The 22113-nt window shown below is 41.0% G+C and overlaps 1 protein-coding gene across 1 annotated transcript in view; it reads right to left on the minus strand.

The window, feature by feature from the left end:
- Positions 1–22113, minus strand: part of LOC122810655 (glycerol-3-phosphate acyltransferase 1, mitochondrial-like) — a 701052-nt gene that overhangs the window by 579249 nt on the left and 99690 nt on the right. Inside the window, exon 4 of the mRNA XM_044082228.1 lies at positions 4593–4663. Coding sequence (XP_043938163.1) covers positions 4593–4663 — 71 coding nt within the window. The remainder of the gene's footprint in view (positions 1–4592; positions 4664–22113) is intronic.

Below are 22113 nucleotides of genomic sequence, written 5' to 3' on the forward strand. Positions count from 1 at the left end.
GAAACACGAAGAACTTCTGATTTGAGAGTGGGAGAGGACAAGAGTTAAACAGGCTAAATGGATTCTAATATAATGAGGTGGTTCAGCGTTACCTACTTTGATGGCAGTACTTTATAGCTACTCAGTTAAGGCTCACAAATATAATCCAAGTAGAAGGTTATAAAGCAAAGAAGAAAAGGATGATGGTGAAATGACAGGTGTGTTCAAAAATAGGATGTTGGATGCACATCTTTAAAGCAAAGTAACCAACCATATTAAATACTATATTTATAAAGTAGCAGAAAGTATTCTAAGATCCAAGTCAGTGTGAGAATGGAGAAAGGGGATTATGGCTAGGCTTATAAAGGCTCCAAGGCTATTAGCCTAGTACACACCTATGAACCAACAGGGATAGCTGCAAGTAGGGGATCAGAAAATAGGCAAGATGAATGGAATCTACTGAAGAAAATTAACAAAGCAACCAATGCATTGGACACTCAGGAAGGAAATTTAATGGGATGCGATAAGGCTAAGCAGGAGTCTGTACTGCAAGTTAGAAACCGCTGTCTCTTATGAAGACTAAATAACAGATTATAAAAAGGGATAGGAGCTGCTAGCTGAAAGACCAGCTCTGACAGAGTTTTTAATAGAGTCTAGAACAAAAGACACTGCTTAAAAAAGAACAATTAGAATGGCATATAAAATATTGCAAGGTAACTATAAGAAGCAGAGTGGGTTGAGAAAGAAGAACAGGAAGGCAAATTACATAGGAATAATGGGAAGAAATCTGTAGCGTTTCTAAGTGTGCAAAGTCCAGGTGGTTTAGAATTTTTGGTCAAAGTATTTGCATAGGTATGTTTATACCAAAAGTGCACTTTAGAGGATTTTTCCTCAAGTACATAGCAAACAATGGAGATGAGATGGGAAAGAGAGGGGAAACTCGTAACATTTGCTTTTTGTGTGTGTGTGGGGGGGGGTGGTAATTTAATGAGTTTCTAGATTTTAAAAAATTGTCTGGAGAGTACTTTTGACAGCAATACCATGGAAATAAATGGTTAAAATTAAAGATTTTTTTTTTAGCTGGGATTTTGGATCTGGATTTCCTAGATATAGACTTTAATACATTCAATGCTAAAGATGGGCAAAAGAAAAGTAATTATCAGAAAATGGAAATCAAACTCTTAACGAACCATAACGCAAGTACTGAATAATGCTACTAACTATAATACCCATTTGTAAACCAGACAGACCAACTGGATACACAGTCCCCTTTCACAGTGTACCAGGAGCAAGGTCTGGTTAAGGGACTTACTCAAGGTCACACAGCAGACAAATGTCAGCTGAGGGAATCAAACCTTGCACCAAAGGAAAATGTACACTGCACAGTGTTAACAGAAACTGTTATTATGGCTTGTTTTCTTTTCTATTGTTGTTGTGTCTTTCGGCTTATCCCGATTAGGGGTCGCCACAGAGGAACTACGGTCCGCTAATGTTTGATAGTGGATTTTTACGTGCCGAGTTACCAGCCCTGACGCACAACCTTCAACGAAGGCACGCCCATTCACGCATGCCTCCACACAGAAGACGTTATAGCTGAGAATCGAATAGGACGTATATGAACTCATGTTACAACTTAAAGTGTGATGATTTGATACAGATGCTTAAAAAATATGCATGCAAAGCCTTTTCTAGGAGGCAGCTTATATACAAGCTTCAGAATATACCTGGAAGTAATCAACCTCAACTAGAAACCGTTTTTATGTTTCTTCCAAACTGCTATAATCTTAAATATCCACTCTCAGTAAATAAAGTCTCAGGCTGGAGACACCACATGAAACATGAAGGCTCCTCATCAGATGTTAAAGAAGCCTCTTCTTCTTTTGGGGTGAAGCAGCAGATGGATCACAAGGGTTGGCAGCATAAGTGATGGCCTGTTTCCCTTTCAGGAGGGGATCAACCTGGTTCTAGGCATGGTGATTATGGGTACTTTCTCCAGAAACTGAGCATACAGGAACTTGTTCCTGAATATCTGAAAGAGGCCAGTCTTAGCTATACCAATCATATGCAGTTATACTCTCTGACTTGTGGTCCTAATTGATTTACAAATGTAGTGAAACTTACAACAGGATTTGTGGTATACCATTAGTGGAGACCATCTAAAAAATCCTCTCTAAATTCAGAGAAAAATCACTGAGCTTATCCACTGGCATCTTCACAATACAGGGTTGGAATTAGGACAAATGAAACAATTAGATAAATATTGTGAGAGAGAAAAGAACTAAAGATGGAGGTCTTTAGAAATGGGAAGCAGCAAATTTCATAGAAATAAGTGAAATATGTAGGAACAACATGTGCACAGAATAATGCTCAGGAGAAGAAGCCAGATTTAAGGAAAGAAAAAAAAATCAGCATGTATACTGTACATTGCTAACAGAAACTATTATGGCTTGTTTTCTTTTTCTTTTGGTATATACTAACCCATGTCACAACTTAAAATGTGATGATTTAATAAAGACGTTTAAAAATCTGCTAGTAGATCCCTTTTCTGGAAGGGAACCTATATGGTAGCTTCAGAATAGGCCTGTGAGTGGTCAACCACACTCAGAACCCATTTTTATGTTTCTCCCAAGCTGTTGCAATCTTGAATACTCCCTCCAGTCAAATAAAGTGTCAGGCTAGAGACTGGACACTGCTGTGGCTAAAATGGATGCCATCATGGATAATTCATTAGCAAGGAAGGGACACCAACAAACAAATAATGAGGGATCATCACTAAATGCTAAATAGGACTCTCTCTCTTTAGGGTGTAGCAGTAGATGGATCACAGAGCACTCAGCAGAAGTGATACTCTGTTTCCCCCTTAGAAGGTTATCAACGTGGTCATGGGCATGCTGGCCAAGGGTACTTCCTCCAGAAACAGAGGAACTTCTCCCTGGACATCCCTTTGAGAAAGGGGAGTCTCAATTATACCATACAGGCATAACCTTTAGCTTACAATCAGAGCTGAAGTGTCACTGTAGTCAAACTTACAATACGACTTGTGGTCACCATTAGCGAAGGCCATCTGCAAAATCCTCCTAGATCAGACTAAGAGAAATCATTGTGCATACCCACTGCCTTCTTCACAAGATGGGTTTAGAAATAGGACAGATGAAATAAGTAGATGAGGACCATAATCCTTTATGAGGTACAACAGTAAATTGCCTTTCCATACCTGCTCAAAGCTCTGAATTCCTTGTCCTACAGCAAAGAACAAACTGCCACCAAACTCTGGGACCACTGCAGGACAGAGGAAAAAAGTCAAGTCTGACCAGTTAGGTGGCAGTTTGTAAATGGAATAAGTCTTTCTGGGAAACACTGGGGTTGATGACAGACTGATTTTCCCAAAGGTTGCTCTGATGTTATCCCGAATTACTGGTTCCAAGGGCAAAAATAATTCAACTCCTCAGACGTCTTTCTCAAACTCTGCCAGTTGCTTTTGAGGAAACAAAACTGCTCCTCATCAACTTGAAAGCATCTCCAAAAGGGAGTCATTCAGAGAGAGAAATGGATAGCAGACTCATTATCTTAGTCCATTTCAGAGACAGAGGTCCCATAGGACACATGAGGACAAGGGAGTACCACAAATGCCAGTATTTGAAGGAAGCATAAGGTATAGTGCCTACTGGGTGTCACAGGAACAAGTGCTGCAATACAAGCTAACCAATGGAGGCATGCAGTAAAGTGTAACCTGCTCAAAAGCTTCATATCAAACTCTCTTAATAAAGTACTCTCGGGTCCCAAGACTTCAGCTACCTGATAAGGCCAACAGATGTAAGCCCTGGAATGGAAAGACGAGACGCAGCCCCCCCCCCCGAATGGGTTTTGTTGGCCTGCATGCTACAAAGGGCTAGACCAGGAAGACACTTCTGGCTCCCCAGTTCCCCCAAACCCACAACTGATGACTTAAAGGTCCAGTCTATGGGACTCAAGACTAATTGTTCCTGGGCTGTCATTTGAATACAGGATGGATGACAGCCTCAGGATACAACCCACAAAGGAAACACCTCCCTAGACTCAAAGGTGCTTGGCAGAGAAGAACCATCAGGCTTAAGAACTAGGAATGATTTCTAGTGTGGTGCAGGTCATTAGTGTGCATTGATATAAGTATTCATCTAAACGAGTGGGAGCTTCTGGGGGATCTAAACTGCAATAGTAGAGAGGATGAAACAAAATAGATCAATCAAAGAGGCTCCCAAAATGCCTAATAATCACAATTTTCTTAAATCTATTCATTACCACATTTTTTTTAAAAATCAGGGTGAAGACAGAACTCGGAACTCACTCGATTTCTTCAAAAAAAGGACACTGTTTTGACAATATGGCTCAGATATTCAAAACAGCACCCTTTTTACTTTACTTTGATAAAAATCTTCCTCGAAAACAAACAAGTCTGTTACACTCTGAAAAGGAAAACATGCTTTGATGTACATCTTCAAATGACAGCTGAAAAAGCAAAGGACTCAATATAAGCAAACTCTGAAAAAAAGAACAAAAGTTAATTTGAAAAGACATTCCACTGTACTCTTTGGCTCATGAAACGATTGCATGCAAACCTCATTAGCTTTCTATACCTTGTACTGTTTTCTGTCACGTGGATGATATTGTGAAATCTCAAAGACTGCACTTTCGTTTCAAACAAACCCTGGGAAAAAAAAACATTCCTCAATAGTACTCTTAAAATAATAACAGTTCTGTAACAAAGTTGATGCTCCAACCTTAGAAGAATTCCATTCATTTTAGGTCACAAACCAAACTTCAAACTCAGCTGAGGCCATAAAACAACATTTTCAGAAATGCAAACAGACTTCAACACCTGGCTCATCTAAAAACAAAACAAATCACTGCAACTGAAAAGGTCTGCTTATTGCTATCACTGTTGACTGAACATCATATCAAAGAATGATTCTGGTACAGTTAATGACTTGGGATGAGAAAGTACAGTTGTGTACACTTACCATAAATGTAGATGTTCAAGTGTATTCACGGTTGCAGTCATTACATTTGGGTTATCTGCTTGCAGTAGCCCTCAGTCGGCCTGATTAAAGTCTTGGGGCCTGCGTCGGTTGCTGTCCCTTCTTCCATGACGTCAGGTTGTCATTGGTATAAAATATGCAGCCGACGCCATTACATCAGTTTTTCTTGCACCAGATGTCAAGTGCCCCCCTAATGGGAAGCAATTAAATCTATAATACAAGGATATACCTCCAACAAAAAAGCAAATACACCAAAAAGCTTTTTGAGCATATTAAGTGAGAGTAGAGGTATAGAAAAAAAAAAGAAGAGCAAGGGGTTGGAGAAAGGGTAACCAGGACTGCAACAGTGAATACACTCGAACATCTACACTTATGGCAAGTGTACACAACTATGCTATGTTCTTCGTGTTTCACTGTTGCAGTCATTACATTTGGGTAGATTCCCAACGCTAAGGTTGGGAGGAGGAAATTAAATAGAATTAGGACCAGCTACAAGGCCCTGCAAGACTGCAGTGGCAAAACCAGCTCTGGATTTAGAGAAAATTTGAAAATGATAATGCTTGGTGAAAGTAAGTACAGAACTCCAGGTAGCAGCTTCTAGGATGTCTCTTCTAGGGACGCCCCTACGAAAGGCTGTAGAGGTAGATGCAGCCCTGGTTGAATGGGGTCTGATGCCCTGTGGGATAGGTTTTCCATAGTGCTTATAGCAGAAATGAATGCAGTGGCCTATCCATTTTGAAATGGTTTGCTTTGAAATAGCTTTCCCCTCTGTCCCTGCAACAAATGCCACCAGAAGTTGTTCAGATTTCCTTTGAGGTTTAGTCCTGTCCAAGTAAAATCTAAGTTGTCTGGGCACATCTAAGGAGTGCAGTATCCGTTCCCCTCTGTTCTGCGGGTTAGGAAAGAAGGTAAGCAAATGAATGGACTGATTAAGAGCCACACTGGATAACACCTTGGGCATGAAGGAGGGATTATTTCTGAGGGACACCCTGTCCGCATGAAAGATAATGAAAGGCTCCACTGCCATAAGGGCCTGTAACTCAGATACCCTTCTTGCAGAAGTGATTGCTAAAAGGAAAGCTGTTTTCCAGGAAAGGAATTTTAAATCTGCAGTAGCAGCTGGCTCGAAAGGAGGAAGATTGAGTTTCTCCAAGACAAAGTTAAGGTCCTAGGCTGGAGTTGGAGCTCTCCTCTGTGGCCTTAAATATTTGGCCCCTCTGACGAAGTGCTTGAACAGTGGGTGAGAGAAGAGGGGAGGCTTTGTGCTATAATGAGCTGAAATGGCTGAGGCATGAATTTTGATGGAGGAAAAGGACAAGCTCTTATGAAGCATCTCAGTCAAATATTGTAGAATCTGAGGCAGACTGGGCACTGCTGTGCTCATCCCTTGAGATTGGTTCCAGGTACAAAATCTTTTCCATTTTGCAGCATAAGATTTTCTCGTACTAGGCCTCCTAGCCTCAAATTATATCCATCACTGATTTACTGAGGGGTGGTAAAAGAGAGATTAAGTAATTAGCCAGGCTGCTAGGTTCAGCGTTTGCAGCTGAGGGTGCAGAATCTGGTTCTACTGCTGAGACAGCAGGGAAGGAGTCTGAGGCAGATGCCATGGGGCCAAGCATGACACACTGCGCAGGAGGGGGTACCAGTGTTGGCGTGGCTAGTCTGGTGCAATTAAAATCGTCTTTGGTTGGCCCTGTTTGATCTTTAATAGTACTTTGGAGAGCAGAGGAGGAAAGGCAGAAACGGATAGGTTTTTCCAGCTGAATGATAGATCATCCACTTTCCAAGCTAGTTTGTGGGGAATTATTGTGCAAAATTTGTCCAATTGATAGTTCTGGGGGGAGGCAAACAGGTCTCTATCTGGGCTCCCCCATTTGCTTGTCAACATGTTGAATAACCTTAGTTCCAGTTTCCACTCGTATGGGTCCATGAGATTTCTGCTTAGTCCATCTGCCAGTGTATTTAGTTTTCCTGGCAGGAATTGAGCTTATAAATTCACTTGGTAGCTCAGGGCTGTGTTCCACAATGCCATGGTTAGTTTGCAGAGGGGGTAAGAGTGTGTACCCCCCTGCTTATGTACCACATGACCGTGGGTGTTGTCCGTCTTTATCATTATTTGTCCTGGAAGAATGTGGTCCTTGAAGACTGTCAGAGCATTCTGTACAGCTAACATTTCCTTTTGATTTATGTGTAGTTGCATTTGACTTTGGTTCCATTTGCCCTGAATGCACTTCCCTGCCAGGTGATTCCCCCCATGCATAGTCTGACGCGTCTGTTAAGGTTTGGGTGGCAGGGGGCAGTGTGAATGGCAGTCCCTTGTTTTGGTGGCAGGCCTCTGCCCACCAAAGGAACTCTAGGCGTAGGCAAGGTTCATAGGTTCATAGGTTAGTACTAAGCTAACTGCCCTTGCGAGCCATTTTAAGCTTAGCCAATTATCCCTAGTGAGACTCAAACCCTGCACCTTGTGTTTGTAAGGCAAACGCCTTAACCATTAGGCCACCCTTCCAACCAAAACTACTTCTTTCTACACACCACATGTTTTCCTGATGTATAGCCATATCTTCCATTTTCCATGTAATGATAATAGATTAGTACTAGGCTAACTGCTTTTGTGGACCATTTCACACCTAGCCAATTACCCCATGTGAGAATCAAACCTTGCACCTTGTATCTGTAAGGTAAACACCTTAACCATTATGCCATCCTCCCACCCTTCTAGATCAGCTTCTAGATGCTGTGAATGTTGACACCATAGGCATTTGAGATACCATTGCAGTTTCCTCATATGCAGCCTTGTATATGGAATTAGAAGAATGCAGGCGGCCATGAACCCCAAGGCTTGCAGTATTTGCCTTGCAGATAACTGGGTTTTTGTGGCCACTTGTTTGAAGTAGGTTGTCAAATGAGTCTGTTTCTCTGGCGTGAGGAAAGCCATCTGGGAAGTTGTAATCAAACTTGCTCCCAGGAATATAACTTGTTGACAGGGTACCAGGTGTGGTTTCTTTTCGTTTATGGTGTACCCCAGAAAAGTCAGTATCGTCTGAACAAAGGCCAGATGATTCAAAAGTATGTCCTGGTTTTCTGCCTGAATTAGACAATCGTCCAGGTATGGATATATTTGAATATTTCTTTGCCTGCAAAATGCAATGACTGGAGCTAGGCACTTTGTGAATACCTTGGGCCTAGTAGATAAGCCAAAGGGGCAGTGCAGAGAACTGATAGTGCATGTAACCTGCTTTGAAGAGTAGGTATCGTCTGCAAGACTCCCTGATAGGGATGTGCAGGTATGCTTCTTTTATGTCTAGTGTTGACAACCATGCATCTTTGCCTAGCATAGGAAGCAGCTGGTCAGCATCTTGAATTTTGGAATCAGCAGAAAGGTATATAGGAGTAGAAAGGTCCAGGATAGGATGCCATGTACTGCCTTTTCTGGGTACCAGAAAAAGTCTTGAATAGAAACCTTGTCCCTTTTCCTCTTCTGGTACCAACTGAATAGCCCCCATGCTTAAGAGAGAGAGAGTACTTGATTTTGAGCCTATGCCCACTGATTTGGGGGTAGATCTGGCCAGCCACTTGGTGTTGGTAAGGTGTGGAAGTGAAATCTGTATTCTCGGGACACTATTTCAAACCCATTTGTCCTGGGTAATGAGTTTCCAGTTTTTGGCCTGCAGACCAATCTTTCCGTCTAAAGGAGCATTCAGTTGGGAAGTGCTTGGCAGTTTTAAACGCAAGTCATTGAGACAGTTTTCCATAGGGGGGAGTCTTACTACTCCCTGATTTGGGTACGGAAACCCTCCACTGCTTAGTCTTGTGTGTCCCCTGGGACTGAAACCTGGGGTTTCTGCTGTGTCTGGGTTTGGCTTGAGAAGACCTGGAAAGGACCAATTCTTAGACGGCCAGTGCCTATTAAATCTAGGAGGCTGTACTTGTAAGAAATCTTTAACAGTTTGCATAGATTTCACTTTATCTTCCATCTTTTTAAGAACGTCCTCAGCCTCGTTGCCAAACAGGCGGTCCTGATTTAAGGGAGCATCCAACAATTTAGCTTTAACATGATCAGGCAAAGATTGCTCCTTAAGCCAAGCATGCCTTCTGAGCACAGACCCAGTAACAGCAGCCCTGCAAGAGGCCTCTAATGAATCAAATCCACATTGCAAAGTATGTTTTCCAACCTGTTCAGCAGAATGCATTAAATCCTGTAATTCTTTATTTTCCGCACAGTCAGGAATCAACATCATTTTCTGTTTAAGCAATCCAATAACCTGTTGCTGATACTTTAACATATGAAACTGGCAGTTTAAAGCCCTAATGGCCAAGGTTGCAGAAGTGTAAACCTTCTTACCCCATCTATCCAGCACCCTGGAGTCTCTATAAGAAGGGGTAGATTTTTAGCAGTAGAAGCCTTAATGCCCTTGGGTCCCTGTGAAATAGTCTCTGGATCCGCAATAAGATTTTTAAAAAAGGAACTTGTGTGAATCAGGAACCCTGTAATATCGGTCAGGTCTTCTGGGAGCAGGAGGCAAAGAATGACGGGCCAAACTAGATTCCAAAAAAGCATCATCAACAATGTCTAGTACAGGAGGAATAGCTAAAGGCCTATGCTGAGGCAGGAGTAAGAAATCCCTAAGCCTCTTTTTTGAATCAGAAAAATCCTGGCTTTCCAAGTGGAAATGCTCCTTTTGAGTATGTAAGTTTTCACCAAAAGAAAAATCCTCTGGAAGGGAAAGCAGAGGGAATAGAGTCCTCTGCATCAGAATCCTCATAAGCAGATAAGGGCAGATCATCAGAAGAATCACAAAAATCAGAATCCTGGTCAGAAGATTCATAAACAACTTCAGTCCTAGGTCTCTTTAAAAGGCGAAGGCTGGCTTCCCCTGATTAGAGTTATAAGATCTTCAGCCTTTCTTATTTGTTTTTTTAGGCATAGAGGCCTGAGCATGCGGCCTGGGCATCGTTTTTTTAGGCATTGTTCGAGATTTAGGCCTAAATGAAGAAGGAGTCGTCTGTTTAATATGCAAGTCCATAGGCCTGAATACACCCTCAGAAGCCAGTGCCTGCAAAGCGGCTCCGGACCCATCCAAAGTAGAGACATCCACGGGTTCCATAGTTAAAGCATCTCACTGCATACCGGACTCCGAATGGGTCTCATTAGATGCCTGCAAATCAGAAGTAGCAGATATCAGGGGCTGCGAAAGCGCCTCACTGAGTACCGGCGAACTGGCGACTGGCTTAGGAGAAGTGTCGGCAGTTTTGGACCTTGGCGGTCTGTCTTTATCTTTTGCGTTTTTTCGAAATCCCAGTAGTCGGATAGCTAACAGATGACATTTCTGGATAATTAAACCGAGACGAACCGAAATATTTAGAGGCAAAAATATACAGACGACGAATAGTGCGCTGATTAAATAAAGCACAAAACTGACAGCAAGGTACGTCGTGGTCAGGGCCTAGGCAAGGAATACAGTACGAATGAAAATCTTTATGAGGTATTTGCTTTCCACAAGTAATGCAATTATTAACTTTTACTGACATCGGTAAGGAGCAAGAAAAAGTTTCCCCAATGGGGTACTTGGCTTTAGTTGAAGACTTCGGTTCTGAAACTCGAAAATGAAAATTTCAGGAGTCTGCCAACCAGCACTTGCGAACTGCTTCTGCTTCAGGCACCGCACGACAAGAAAGACTGATGTAATGGCGTCGGCTGCATATTTTATACCTCTGACTTCCTGACGTCATGGAAGAAGGGAGAGCAACCAACGCAGGACCCAAGACTTTGTTAATCAGGCCGACAGGGCTACTGCAAGCAGAAAACCCAAATGTAATGACTGCAACAGTGAAACATGAAGAACATCGACCAAGTGTTGTCAGAGTTTTAGCAACCTGGTAAGTGGATAACTTAACTGTTCTATGCACATGAATCATGATTTTGAAAAGAAAAAACACCTCACAGCAGCTGAATCAGTTTTCAGTGGAAATTCCATTAAGCTAAAGTTATGCTTTCTAGTGATATTAAAGTTCTGCCATGGCCACTGGATTATGTGGATGAGGAATCAGTAGAAATGGAGCAGGATAAAGGTACTCAAAAAGCTTCTGACTGATATTACCTTGGTGAAGCATATCTAAGAGATGTGACGCTACATTATCACTAATATTTTTTTTTATAATATTCAACGTTATACATGGATAATCAGATGAACATAACATTTTATACATAAAAGCAATATACTTCTCTTTTTGCATCACGACCACCCCTCCCCCTTTATCAGCTGTTTTTATAACAATTTCATTATTATCCTGTAATGAACAGATATCATATTCCTCCTTATGCAAACTGCAAAAGCTTATTTTATGATCATATAAATTTCATGTTCCACCACTTTATCAAACAAAGAGATGACCTGATTAGATGGTAGAACAAAAGTGCTATTTTTACAATACATCTTTTCTGAAGAATTTTAATAAAACACAAATATGCATAAGAAATGTAGACACATATGATCAAAACACTAATAAAAAAAAGAATACTGTTAAAAATATTGGCCCCTTTTGTCGCAAGCTCCTGAGATGCATGATGTCTATCTGAATAAACCAGTTTTAAGTTATAGAAGTACTACCTTAAAAAATAGATTGTGTTACTATGAGCAAGTAAGGTACAAAATCGCAAGATAAAAGAAAACAAGGTACATTTAAGTATAATCAGTGTGCATTTTGTAAGTTTATTTGCCTTGAATCTAGTTTTATAGATCCTGTTAGAAAAACTATTTTTTATCTTTAGGCATATGGAAATTGTTACACTACAAATCTGATATACATGGCAAGATGCACAAAGTGCGATTCCTTTTATGTTGGGAAAACTTACCAAAATGTTAAGGATCACATCAGAAGCCATGTTTCAGAAATAGAGAGAAAGTTCTGTTCTGGGCAGATAATTTTTGATTTAAGGCCATTTTAAATTGTCAAACTCAGGCCATTCCCTACATTGTTTTAGGTCAACACTGCCCAAACTTTTATATCGGGAAAAACGAGAGAAAGCCAAGACAGAGAATCTATGCACATGTCTATGATATGAGGAAGCATAAAAGTACTACTGCTCTATAAGCAGTAGGTTAAGTGTAATCATTAAGATTTTTTATTTTCTATTTTGGAGAAGGTACATGTTGATCCGAGGGGAGGTCCATGGTCTATTCTACTTGAACAGAGAGAACTTTGGCGGCAAGTATTTTTAAATGCCACAGTTTCACCGGGTCTTAATGACTTGGTCAGCATTTCTAGTTTGTTAAAAATGAAATCATATGACAGTTAATTTAATAATTTTTTTTTATTACTTTTTGTCATGTTTTTGCTTTTCTTATATATTTTCTAATGGTTTTAGTTATGGTCCCTTTAAAATTCTTTCCTGTTCCTGATCATGTGATTCAGTGGGTATTTTAAATGTGCATCAATGTAATTGTATTTTATCTGATGAAGTCTACATTCAATAGATGAAAGCGCTTATCCATTTTTTTTAAAGCTGTTTGTTTCCTGGTTCCAGCTTTTACAATTTGCATAAGGAGGAATATGATGGTATCTGTTCATTACAGGATAATAAGTAAATTGTTATAAACCCAGCTGATAAAGGGGGTAGGGTGGCAGTGATGCAAAAATAGAAGTACATTGCTTTTATGTATAAAATGTTATGTTCATCTGATTATCCATGTATAACCTCAAATATTACAAAAAATATTAGTGATAAAATAGCCTCACATCTGTTAGATATGCTACACCAAGGTAATATCAGTCAGAAGCTTGTGAGTACACCATTAATTCCTATTTATGGAATCCCTAAATACATAAATGTCTAGTAGATGTCTAGTAGATACTAAATTAAGTCCAATTGTTTCAGCCTGTGGATTTGTCACGGAACTCATTTCTAAGTACTTAGAAAATGAACTTAAGAGGTTTCTTAATACATCAATCACCTGCATGCAGTGACAAATGAAGAAGACAACCCCCCCTGAAAAACCACAGCCCCCTGCCCACCTAGACCCTGGTGTGAGACAAAATCCCCCTAATGTGATCTACATTCATAGAGAACAAATTGTAGTGCAACTAACACCAAAACCTGTGCTGCCTAGTGTGGCAAACTTGTGTCAATGTGTAAAAAGCCTTGTCTGTGTGCTGTAAAGTAATGTGATATTAACTATGTCTGTAAAGTAATGAATGTGCATAAGCATATAAACCATGTAATAATCATAATATATAGAAATGTGCCTACCCACACACATGTTTCAGTGTACTTTGATTATGCCCTTGGCGTCCTATTCTAGGCACATGTTACAGTGTTTGTAGTGGTGTTTTCTGGGATTTGTAGTGTAGATCACCTCTGTTTTGGGTTTGGTGCAGTGTGGCCAGATCACTTGCTTCTTTTTTTTCTGGGCATCACTCCAGCTGCAGCCAACTCACCCATCTGTCCACTCCAGTTGTCTCAGTCAAATCAGCCACTCGCCATCATTCAGGTGCTCTGAGATTCTAGGGGAGGCACCTGAACGAGGGTGCAGAAACCAACCTGAAGCTGACGGATGACAAGTTGGCAGTATGGAAGTTTAGCTGCAGTGACAAAATGAAACAGACAATTCCTGACAAAAGCCTCAAGACAAATGTGATCCCAACCGTGTAGACCCAAGACCATACCCACTAATGTAACTACATAAACATTGTGTGCAACTAATGCCATGTGCCTAGAGACATTAAGTGACTAACACTGTGGCATGTGCTGTGGGCCCTTTATTATGTGGGCAAATAGTAAAATGGGAAGGTAAGTGTGTGCATGCTAAACCCTGGAATAATAAATAACTTATATTAATGTGGTATAACACAGGTGCATAGCACACCATTTTTTTGCACTTGGCATCCTATTCTGCACTCTTTCACCAAGTATCAGCATACAATGTTTTTGGTGTTAGTGTATGTAGTAGATATACACGGTTTTAGTGTCTCTGTAGTGTGGTTAGTCACAGGTGTTTTTTTTGTTTTCTGGGAATTGTCTGCAGGCATTTGTTCTGCTCACTAACTTTTCCACTGCCATCTGTCCACCTCCAGTTGTCTCACAGTGGGTTGTCGCACCGCCTAGGTGCCTGGACCCACATCAATCACTACTGTAAAAGACAGTACCCATTTTTTGAAACTTCTTTATGAATGGAGTAGAAATAATTCTGTGCTCACTTGCTGTTTGGTTATGCTTGATGCTGACTTGTTTACATGTACCCCCAATGCTCCGGGGATTCAGATGGTGAAGCATTATGATGTATTATAATAGCCATGTTTAAAGAACTTTTAAAACTGATTTAATATGTAGGTTATTGAAAACTGTACTGGAAATAATGTATTCCTGTTTCAAGATAAATACTGTAAACTAACAGGGGCAACACAGTGATGAATTATTGGGAACTGAAGGCTATATTAAATAATTGTGAATTTATGTAAGAATGTTTTATATAAAAGGTGTTTCTCTTGTGGAATGGTTCACTGAATGATTTACTTGAGTTTATTGCGTACTTACAATTACTACCTTTCTAAAATTCAAAAAGAATATATAATATAAGACTATAGACTTTTTGAATATTACCCTAAGAAAAAAATCTGAAAGGGCAATTGGAAACTGCACTCTACAGGAAAGTTAAAACATGTACCGATCTAGCAAGAGATAGCATGCACCAGAGTTCCAGGTCTGACATAATGAAAAAACAGATGGCTAAAGCAGAGTGAATACACAAGATAAAGTCTTAAACAGTTGGACTAAATGGTTGAGGACTTTGAAAAAAGGGGATACCATAGGGAAAAAAAGGCACAAAGTGCAAAGAAGAAATATTAAACAGGGATCCGAAATATTTTCCAATTTTTTCTAATAAAACTTCTGAGATGATTGTGCATTTTGAAAGTTTATTTGCACTGAATCTAGTTTTATAGATCCTGTTAGAAAAACTATTTTTTATGTTCAGGTGTATGGAAATTGTTTTAAAACTGACCTCTATCTTGTGTATTCACTCTACTTTAGCCATCTGTTTTTTCATGATGTCAGACAGACTTAATAAAAAATGTGGTGGGGTTGCTATACTGTATAAATCTAAACTACAGGTATTATCAATAGATGTAAAACCTCCCTCACCCAGTAATGCCGAAATGTTATCAATAAATCAATAAACATAATTTGCACCTATATCCCCCCAGGTAATAATATTAATACTCTTAAGAATATCCTTAGCTGGCTATCAACTTCCTTCCCACAAGAAACTATCCTCGTTGGAGACTTCAATATAGACTGGAACTGTTGTACCTCTGGCAAAGCAACTACCCACATAAACCTTTATGGTTTTAATCAAATTATCACCTCCCCTACCAGAACCCATGAACCCAACAATAAGCAAGCCACCTTAGACTGGATACTGGTAAACAACAACCCCCTCTCTTATAAAACAGGTACACTCCCAGATGATATTAGTGATAACTCCCTTACCTACCTAATCAGGCAAAAAAAAACATATCAAACCAAGCAACCTTCAGAACTACCTACAACAAAAAAAAAAAACTTCAAACCTGCTAGCTTCCAAGCTGAACTTAAAGCATGCAATTGGTCACCCCTAAATTACCTACCTCTTGACGGAGCTGTCTCTTATTTTAAACACAAACTTCCTTCAAATCCTAAAACACCATGCCCCCTCTCGTACAGTTAGGACTAGGAACAAACCAGCACCTTGGCTAACAAAAGAAACTAGACAAAAAATGACACACAGAAATAGAATTTGGTCCAAATGGAGATGTACCAAAAACCCAACTGATCAGGAAACCTTTATTCAGCTCAGAAATACTACCAAGAAATCAATACTCCAAGATAAAAAAACTACTACCAGAAATTCCAGCAAGCCCAGCATCAAAACCCACAAAAATTCTGGACAGGTATAAACAGCCTACTCCACCCAGGACACTCCAAAACTCCTACACCTTCCAATCTAACTCTGAATACTCCTAGTCAAATAGCCATTTTTTCTCTGAAACAGCTCAATCCTTAGCAAATACCCTATCTTCCACTAGCATCCCTAAGACATGCTCTCTAACCAACTTACCTCCAGCCTTAAAACTGCAGACTGTTCCAACAACTCTCATCCGTACACTTCACAAACTAAAACCTTGCACTCCTTCTGTTGACCTCCTCCCAGCTGAATTTCTACAAATGGCAGCTGGTGTACTTGCTTACCCTATCTCCATCTTAATAAATAGAACTATTACAGAAGGTTCTATCCCATCACTCTGGAAAGTCTCACATATTATCCCATTACACAAAGGAGGCAACTCAACTGAACTCTCCAATTTTTGTCCCATAGCACTACCATCTCCATTAGCTAAAATCATGGAAAGATGCATTCATCGGCAACTCCTTGATCATCTCCTACTAAATAATCTCTTAGCTGATTGCCAACATGGCTTTAGACCATTGTATAGTATCACTACCGCACTACTATCCTTTATAGACAGTACTGATAAGAATCGCAATAACAACTTGCTCTCCTCAGCTCTATTTTTAGACCTCTCCAAAGCCTTTGATATGGTGAATCACATCCTAATGTTAGACGCTCTTAAATCACTTATAGGAGACACTTTAATCATCAAATGGTTTAAGTCATATCTAGAAAACAGACAACAAGCAGTACTCTGGAACAATAACCTATCAACTTGCCTCCCTATCTCCCTAGGAGTCCCATAAGGTTATATTCTTGAACCTCTCCTTTTCTCTATATTTATTAATAATCTGAATTCATCTCTCCCTCAAACCACCTGCATACAATACGCCAACGACTCTACATTAATCTGTACTGCAGCCTCTCAGGCTGAACTACAGTCTAGCACCCAAAAAGTATTCAACATAGCAGAAGACTGGTTCTCCAAACACAGTCTCCTCCTAAACCCTAAGAAAACCAAACTCCTACTTTTTACCCCTACTCAAGTCTCCCCCTATCTACTTCTCAGTAACATCAAATAATGGCACTGTAATAGTACCAGATACCACAACCAAGCTTTTACGTGTAACAATCGATAATAATCTTAGTTTTGACCCACACAAACTTAACTATCAAATCACTTAATAGAAAACTTGGTTCACGTTATAGACTAAAAACCTTCCTTACTCCCTCTGCCAGGACTACTATCGCCCAAACTCACCTACTCTCCACTCTTCTTTATGCCTCACCTATCTACACTAACCTATCCAAAAATAACCTAAACAAACTGGCCACCTCCTATAATAACATTGCCAGATTTGCAACTTGTTCCCCATTCCGTACTTACAATTGCCAAAATCTGAAAAAATTAGGATGGCTGGAACTGCAAAACCAAATTATTTTCCAACAACTATTACCCACAAGATCCTGCATCATCCTACAAATACACCCATACTCTCTACCCTTATTAGCCCTTATAAAAACCTAACAACCCTATGCTCAGCTAATAAGTCACTACTAGCCACCCTTAAATCTAACAAATAATCTGGAGACTGTCTTTTCAATAACAGCATTGGAAATTCTTGGAACAAGCTTCCTACCAAACTAACATCCCTGGAATCCACACCACTTTTCAAAAAGCATCTAAGAATCCACCTATCTTTACAATGGCTTTGCCCCTGTACTAATCCTGTCTAATTGTTTTCCTCCTCATTCCACCATCTTCACATGCACAATTACAGGTATCCCTTGTACAAGAAAAAAAAAAAAAAATGTCACCGGCTTTCTCTTTTCTATATTAAGTTGTATTTTAACTTTCTAATATTGCCTTTACACATGTTAATCCTGTTATAAACATGTCATTTTACATTCTCTTATGTAATGAATATTTCATTTTTACTAGTCACTATATCAAATTTAATTTTTAAAATATGGTACGCCTATGTAGTATTTTTTGGTTTCTTTAGTTGTCCCCGGCTGTGTGCTACACGAGCTAAATGAGGAATTAAACCCGCACATAAGGCAGCTGTTTAATCTCAGCCTTACCACAGGATACGTGCCCAAGGAGTGGCGTACGGCAACTGTGGTCCCACTCCACAAAGGCGGTGCCTCTACGGACCCTGGTAATTACCGCCCCATAAGCTTAACAAGTCTAGTCTGCAAAGCTATGGAGAGGATCATAATGGAGCTCATAAACAAAGATATAGGGGACTTGCAGACATTGGACCCGACCCAGTTTGGCTTCGTCAAGGGAAGATCATGCCTTTTGGACTTGGTCGAAACAGTCACCAAGGCCATTGATGAGGGAAAGACAGTCCATACAGCCTACCTTGACCTTGCAAAGGCTTTCGACACAATACCCCACTCAGGTATTGTAGAAAAACTTACCAGCTTAAATGTAAACCCATATGTCACAAGATGAGTTGCAAACTGGCTTAAGGACAGAACCCACAGGGTTAGAGTTGCTGGCGCTATGTCAGACTCCAAGCCGGTCACAAGTGGTGTCCTACAGGGCTCGGTCCTTGGCCCCCTATTGTTCGGCATCTACTTCTCAGAAGTACAGGCCAACATGGGAGGACTTTGGCTGACAAAGTTTGCAGACGACTGCAAACTGGGCGCCATAGTGGAAAGTGCATCTGACACTGATACCCTTCAGAAGGGACTCACGGAAACAGATGGCTGGTGCCAGAGCCATGGCCTGAAGTTAAACGCCAAAGAATGTATAGTCATACCCTTCGGGAAAAACAAGGTAACCCCAAGCTACCATATAAGTGGCAATCCACTAAGCACAGAAGAGGTTATCAGGGACCTGGGGACCCAGGTTGACAGTGGCCTTTCTTTTGACACTCACGTTGCTAAAGTGGTTAGAAAGACCTTCTACATTGCCCACCTGATCGTGAAGGGATTCACATCCAGATCTAGTGAGGTCATTGTGCCCCTGTACTCTTCACTTATCAGACCAATGATAGAGTACAATGCCGCATTCGGGATGTATCTCACCCGACATCTGCAGCAATTGGAGAGACCCCAAAAGTTCCTCACCAAAAGGATAAAGGGACTCCAAAATCTGTCATATGCTGCCAGATTGAAGAAACTCCAGCTCTGTTCAGTTGCATACCGTCTGCTCAGAGGTGACATGTGCCTGACATACAAGGCCATGTCCAACCCGGAATTAATGGACATGCTCCACCTCAAAAATTCCAAATCCACCAAAACCACTAGAGCAAGCGACTTAAACCTTAGCACGGATATAAATAGGACGTGCTGGAGGGAAAGATTTATCACTCAGACACTCCCTATGCTGTGGAATAAAATCCCGGTCCATGTGAGGCAGAGCACCTCGCTGGCTCTGTTCAAGAGAAATCTTGACCTGTGGATGGGAGATCGTAGGTTTACCCCGGGAATCATCTCTGTGTCACTGCTGGACAGAGGCACAACAAATTAATGGGCACAGTATTTTTTCATATAAGGGGTGGCATAAGCCACAAAAATTTGGGCTAGGCTTATAAATGCCTTAGGGCAGATAGCCTAGTATAAACCTATGAACCTATGAACCTATAAAACAATGGTGTAGTGGGGCTTTTCTCCCCGGGCCTCTACTGAAAATGGACATATATCCAGTTAGACTAGCCCGGTCAACAAATGTCAAATAAAATACAATAAATAAATAAAATTCCTACAGATTTGACATAGGGCGGCCATGGTGGTGCAGCGGTTAGCGTTGCCGCCTCACAGCAAGAGGTTCTCCTGTTCGATTCTTGGCTGGGGTGCCTTCTGTGCGGAGTCTGCATGTCCTCCCTGTGGTCGCGTGGGTTTCCTCCGGGTGCTCCGGTTTCCTCCCACATCAAAAAAGACATGCAGTAGGTAGATTGGACACTCCAAATTGGCCTTAGGTGTGAGTGTGTGCATGTGTGTCCCTTCTGTGGAAGGTTGGGCGCCAGGCTGGCAACTCAACACCGTAAAACTCCACTGCCAATTATGAGCGGACAGATGATCCGCTGTGGCGACCCCTAACCGGGAAAAGCCGAAAGAAGAAGAAGATACTACAGATTTGACATACATGGCAAGATGCACAAAGTGCGATTCCTTTTACGTTGGGAAAACTAACCAAAAATGTAAGGATCGCATCAGAAGCCATGTTTTGGAAATAAATAGAAAGGCTTCTACTAATTATTTATATAAACATATCTATAATAACCATGAAACACACTTTAAAATTTTAAATACTAGAAAACATTTATATTCCACTTAGAGGGGTTAATATAACCAATATCAAGGAGAGACACGAAAATAAGTGGATTTTATATTTTAGAGCATTTTTCCCTCCAAGTCTTAATGAAGTTTTCTCACTAAAGTCTGGGGTTAAAACATCTACGCAACTGTATTATGTGACCTGTATTAAATATGTTTTTTTGTAGCTATGTTCCTTTAAGTTTTTAATTGATACTAATTAACTTGTGAAGATTTAATTATATAAAGTTTAACATTTCTTCACTTGTATTTGTGCCTGACGAAGCAGAATTATCTGTGAAAGTACTTTGTACTAGCAGAGTGAATAAATGGTTCTTTTGGTAGTACATGTGAGTTTTCATGGTTCTGGTACAACTCTGATTTTTCATTGTGCAACACGAGGACACTGATGTGCAGGTTCTCTTCTTCTGCAGACCAGGTTCCTTGGACTGTTCTCCCCAGATAATGCCCCCCTCCTCACCCTATCTGGGAGGCATCTGTGGTCACAGAGGCCTGAGGTCGTGGGAGAACAAAGGGGCGGCCTTGCAACAACTGGTTTGACTGCATCCACCATAACAAGGATTGCCTGCATGCACTGGTTATCAGAATCTGATGGAACACGGAATGATGAAGAATTGGCCACTAGGCAGCTAGAAGCCACTGTAGAATCCTCATATGGAATCTTGCTAACGTAACTAGAACCATTGCTGCAGCCTTTGACCCAAACGCCTGGAGAACATGACATGCAGTTATTTTCTGATTTCAAAGTAACCTGTTTGTCGTCTGATCGTTAATGCTTTCGACACTGGAAGTTTGGCTATCATCTGAGTAGTGTCCAAAATTGCTCCAATGAACTCCAATGTCTGTACAGGTTCCAAGTGTGGTGTTTTTTTTGGTAGTTTATTGTGATACCCAAATTTGCACAAAGATGAAGAACTGAATCCCATGCATTTAACAGCAGATGCCTGGTTGAGACTGAAATGAGACAGTCTAAATAAGGAAACCCCCGGAATCCTTGGCTGACTGCTCCTGAATGAAAGAGGGCTCCGGCCCAAAGACATACTTGTGAAATGAAGCCTCTTCCAACCCGGATGACAGCTCACCCTGGGTAGAAGCCAGAGCCAAGCTCACCCTGGATAGAAGCCTAGAGAGATGCATTGACTGCTCTTGACAACCTGGGAGTCTAATGCTCTCAACGACTGTGAGGGTCCCAGGTCTGATCCAAATATGTTCTTGGATCTGACCAAAAGGGTACCAGGTGCATCGGATCAGACGGCTCTGAAACTTGTTCTGAAGTCGGAGGAGGATCCAGAGCAGGAGTAGTAGACTCAAGAAACCCCAGAGCAGAGCTGGTCAGAGCTGAGGGTGACTTAGTTATGCCCTGCACCCACAGAATCTTCTGCACCAAATGCTCCACGTCATCTTCAGTAAGGCTCCTAGTTGAACGAGAATAGGAGCCAGAAAGGGATCTCAGCCTGGACAAAAAGAGGGATGGTACTCAGAGATACAGGGTCATAAGTTGGAGAGTACCTGGTCCAAGGAAGAGTCGTAATGGGCTTAAAGGCACTCTTCTTTGGCTCCAATACCAATGGATCTAGCCAATCTTTAACAGATGGCTCCAGAGCCGAAAATACCAGATCCGACTTGGCGGCAGTGGTTCCCAAAGGTCCCAACAGATCTTTATCTGCAAGTTTTGAAATTTTTATCTTCCGCTCCGAGGTATCCGACTGAGCTGATGAAGGCCTCTTCTTGCCCTTATCACCAGCTTTTACAGACAGGGAAGAAGCAGGACTGGATTGAGCAGACTGACTTACAAGCTGATTTAACTGGGGAAGCAGAAATGGCCTCTTCAAAGGAAGAGGAAGAAACAGGTCAACAGTAAAATGCAGAAAATAGACAGGGAATAAGAAAAAGGTCATTTT

This window comes from Protopterus annectens, chromosome 9.part0 (assembly GCF_019279795.1).
Source record: "Protopterus annectens isolate FY-2018-M chromosome 9.part0, PAN1.0, whole genome shotgun sequence".
NCBI classification, from domain to species: Eukaryota; Metazoa; Chordata; order Ceratodontiformes; family Protopteridae; genus Protopterus; species Protopterus annectens.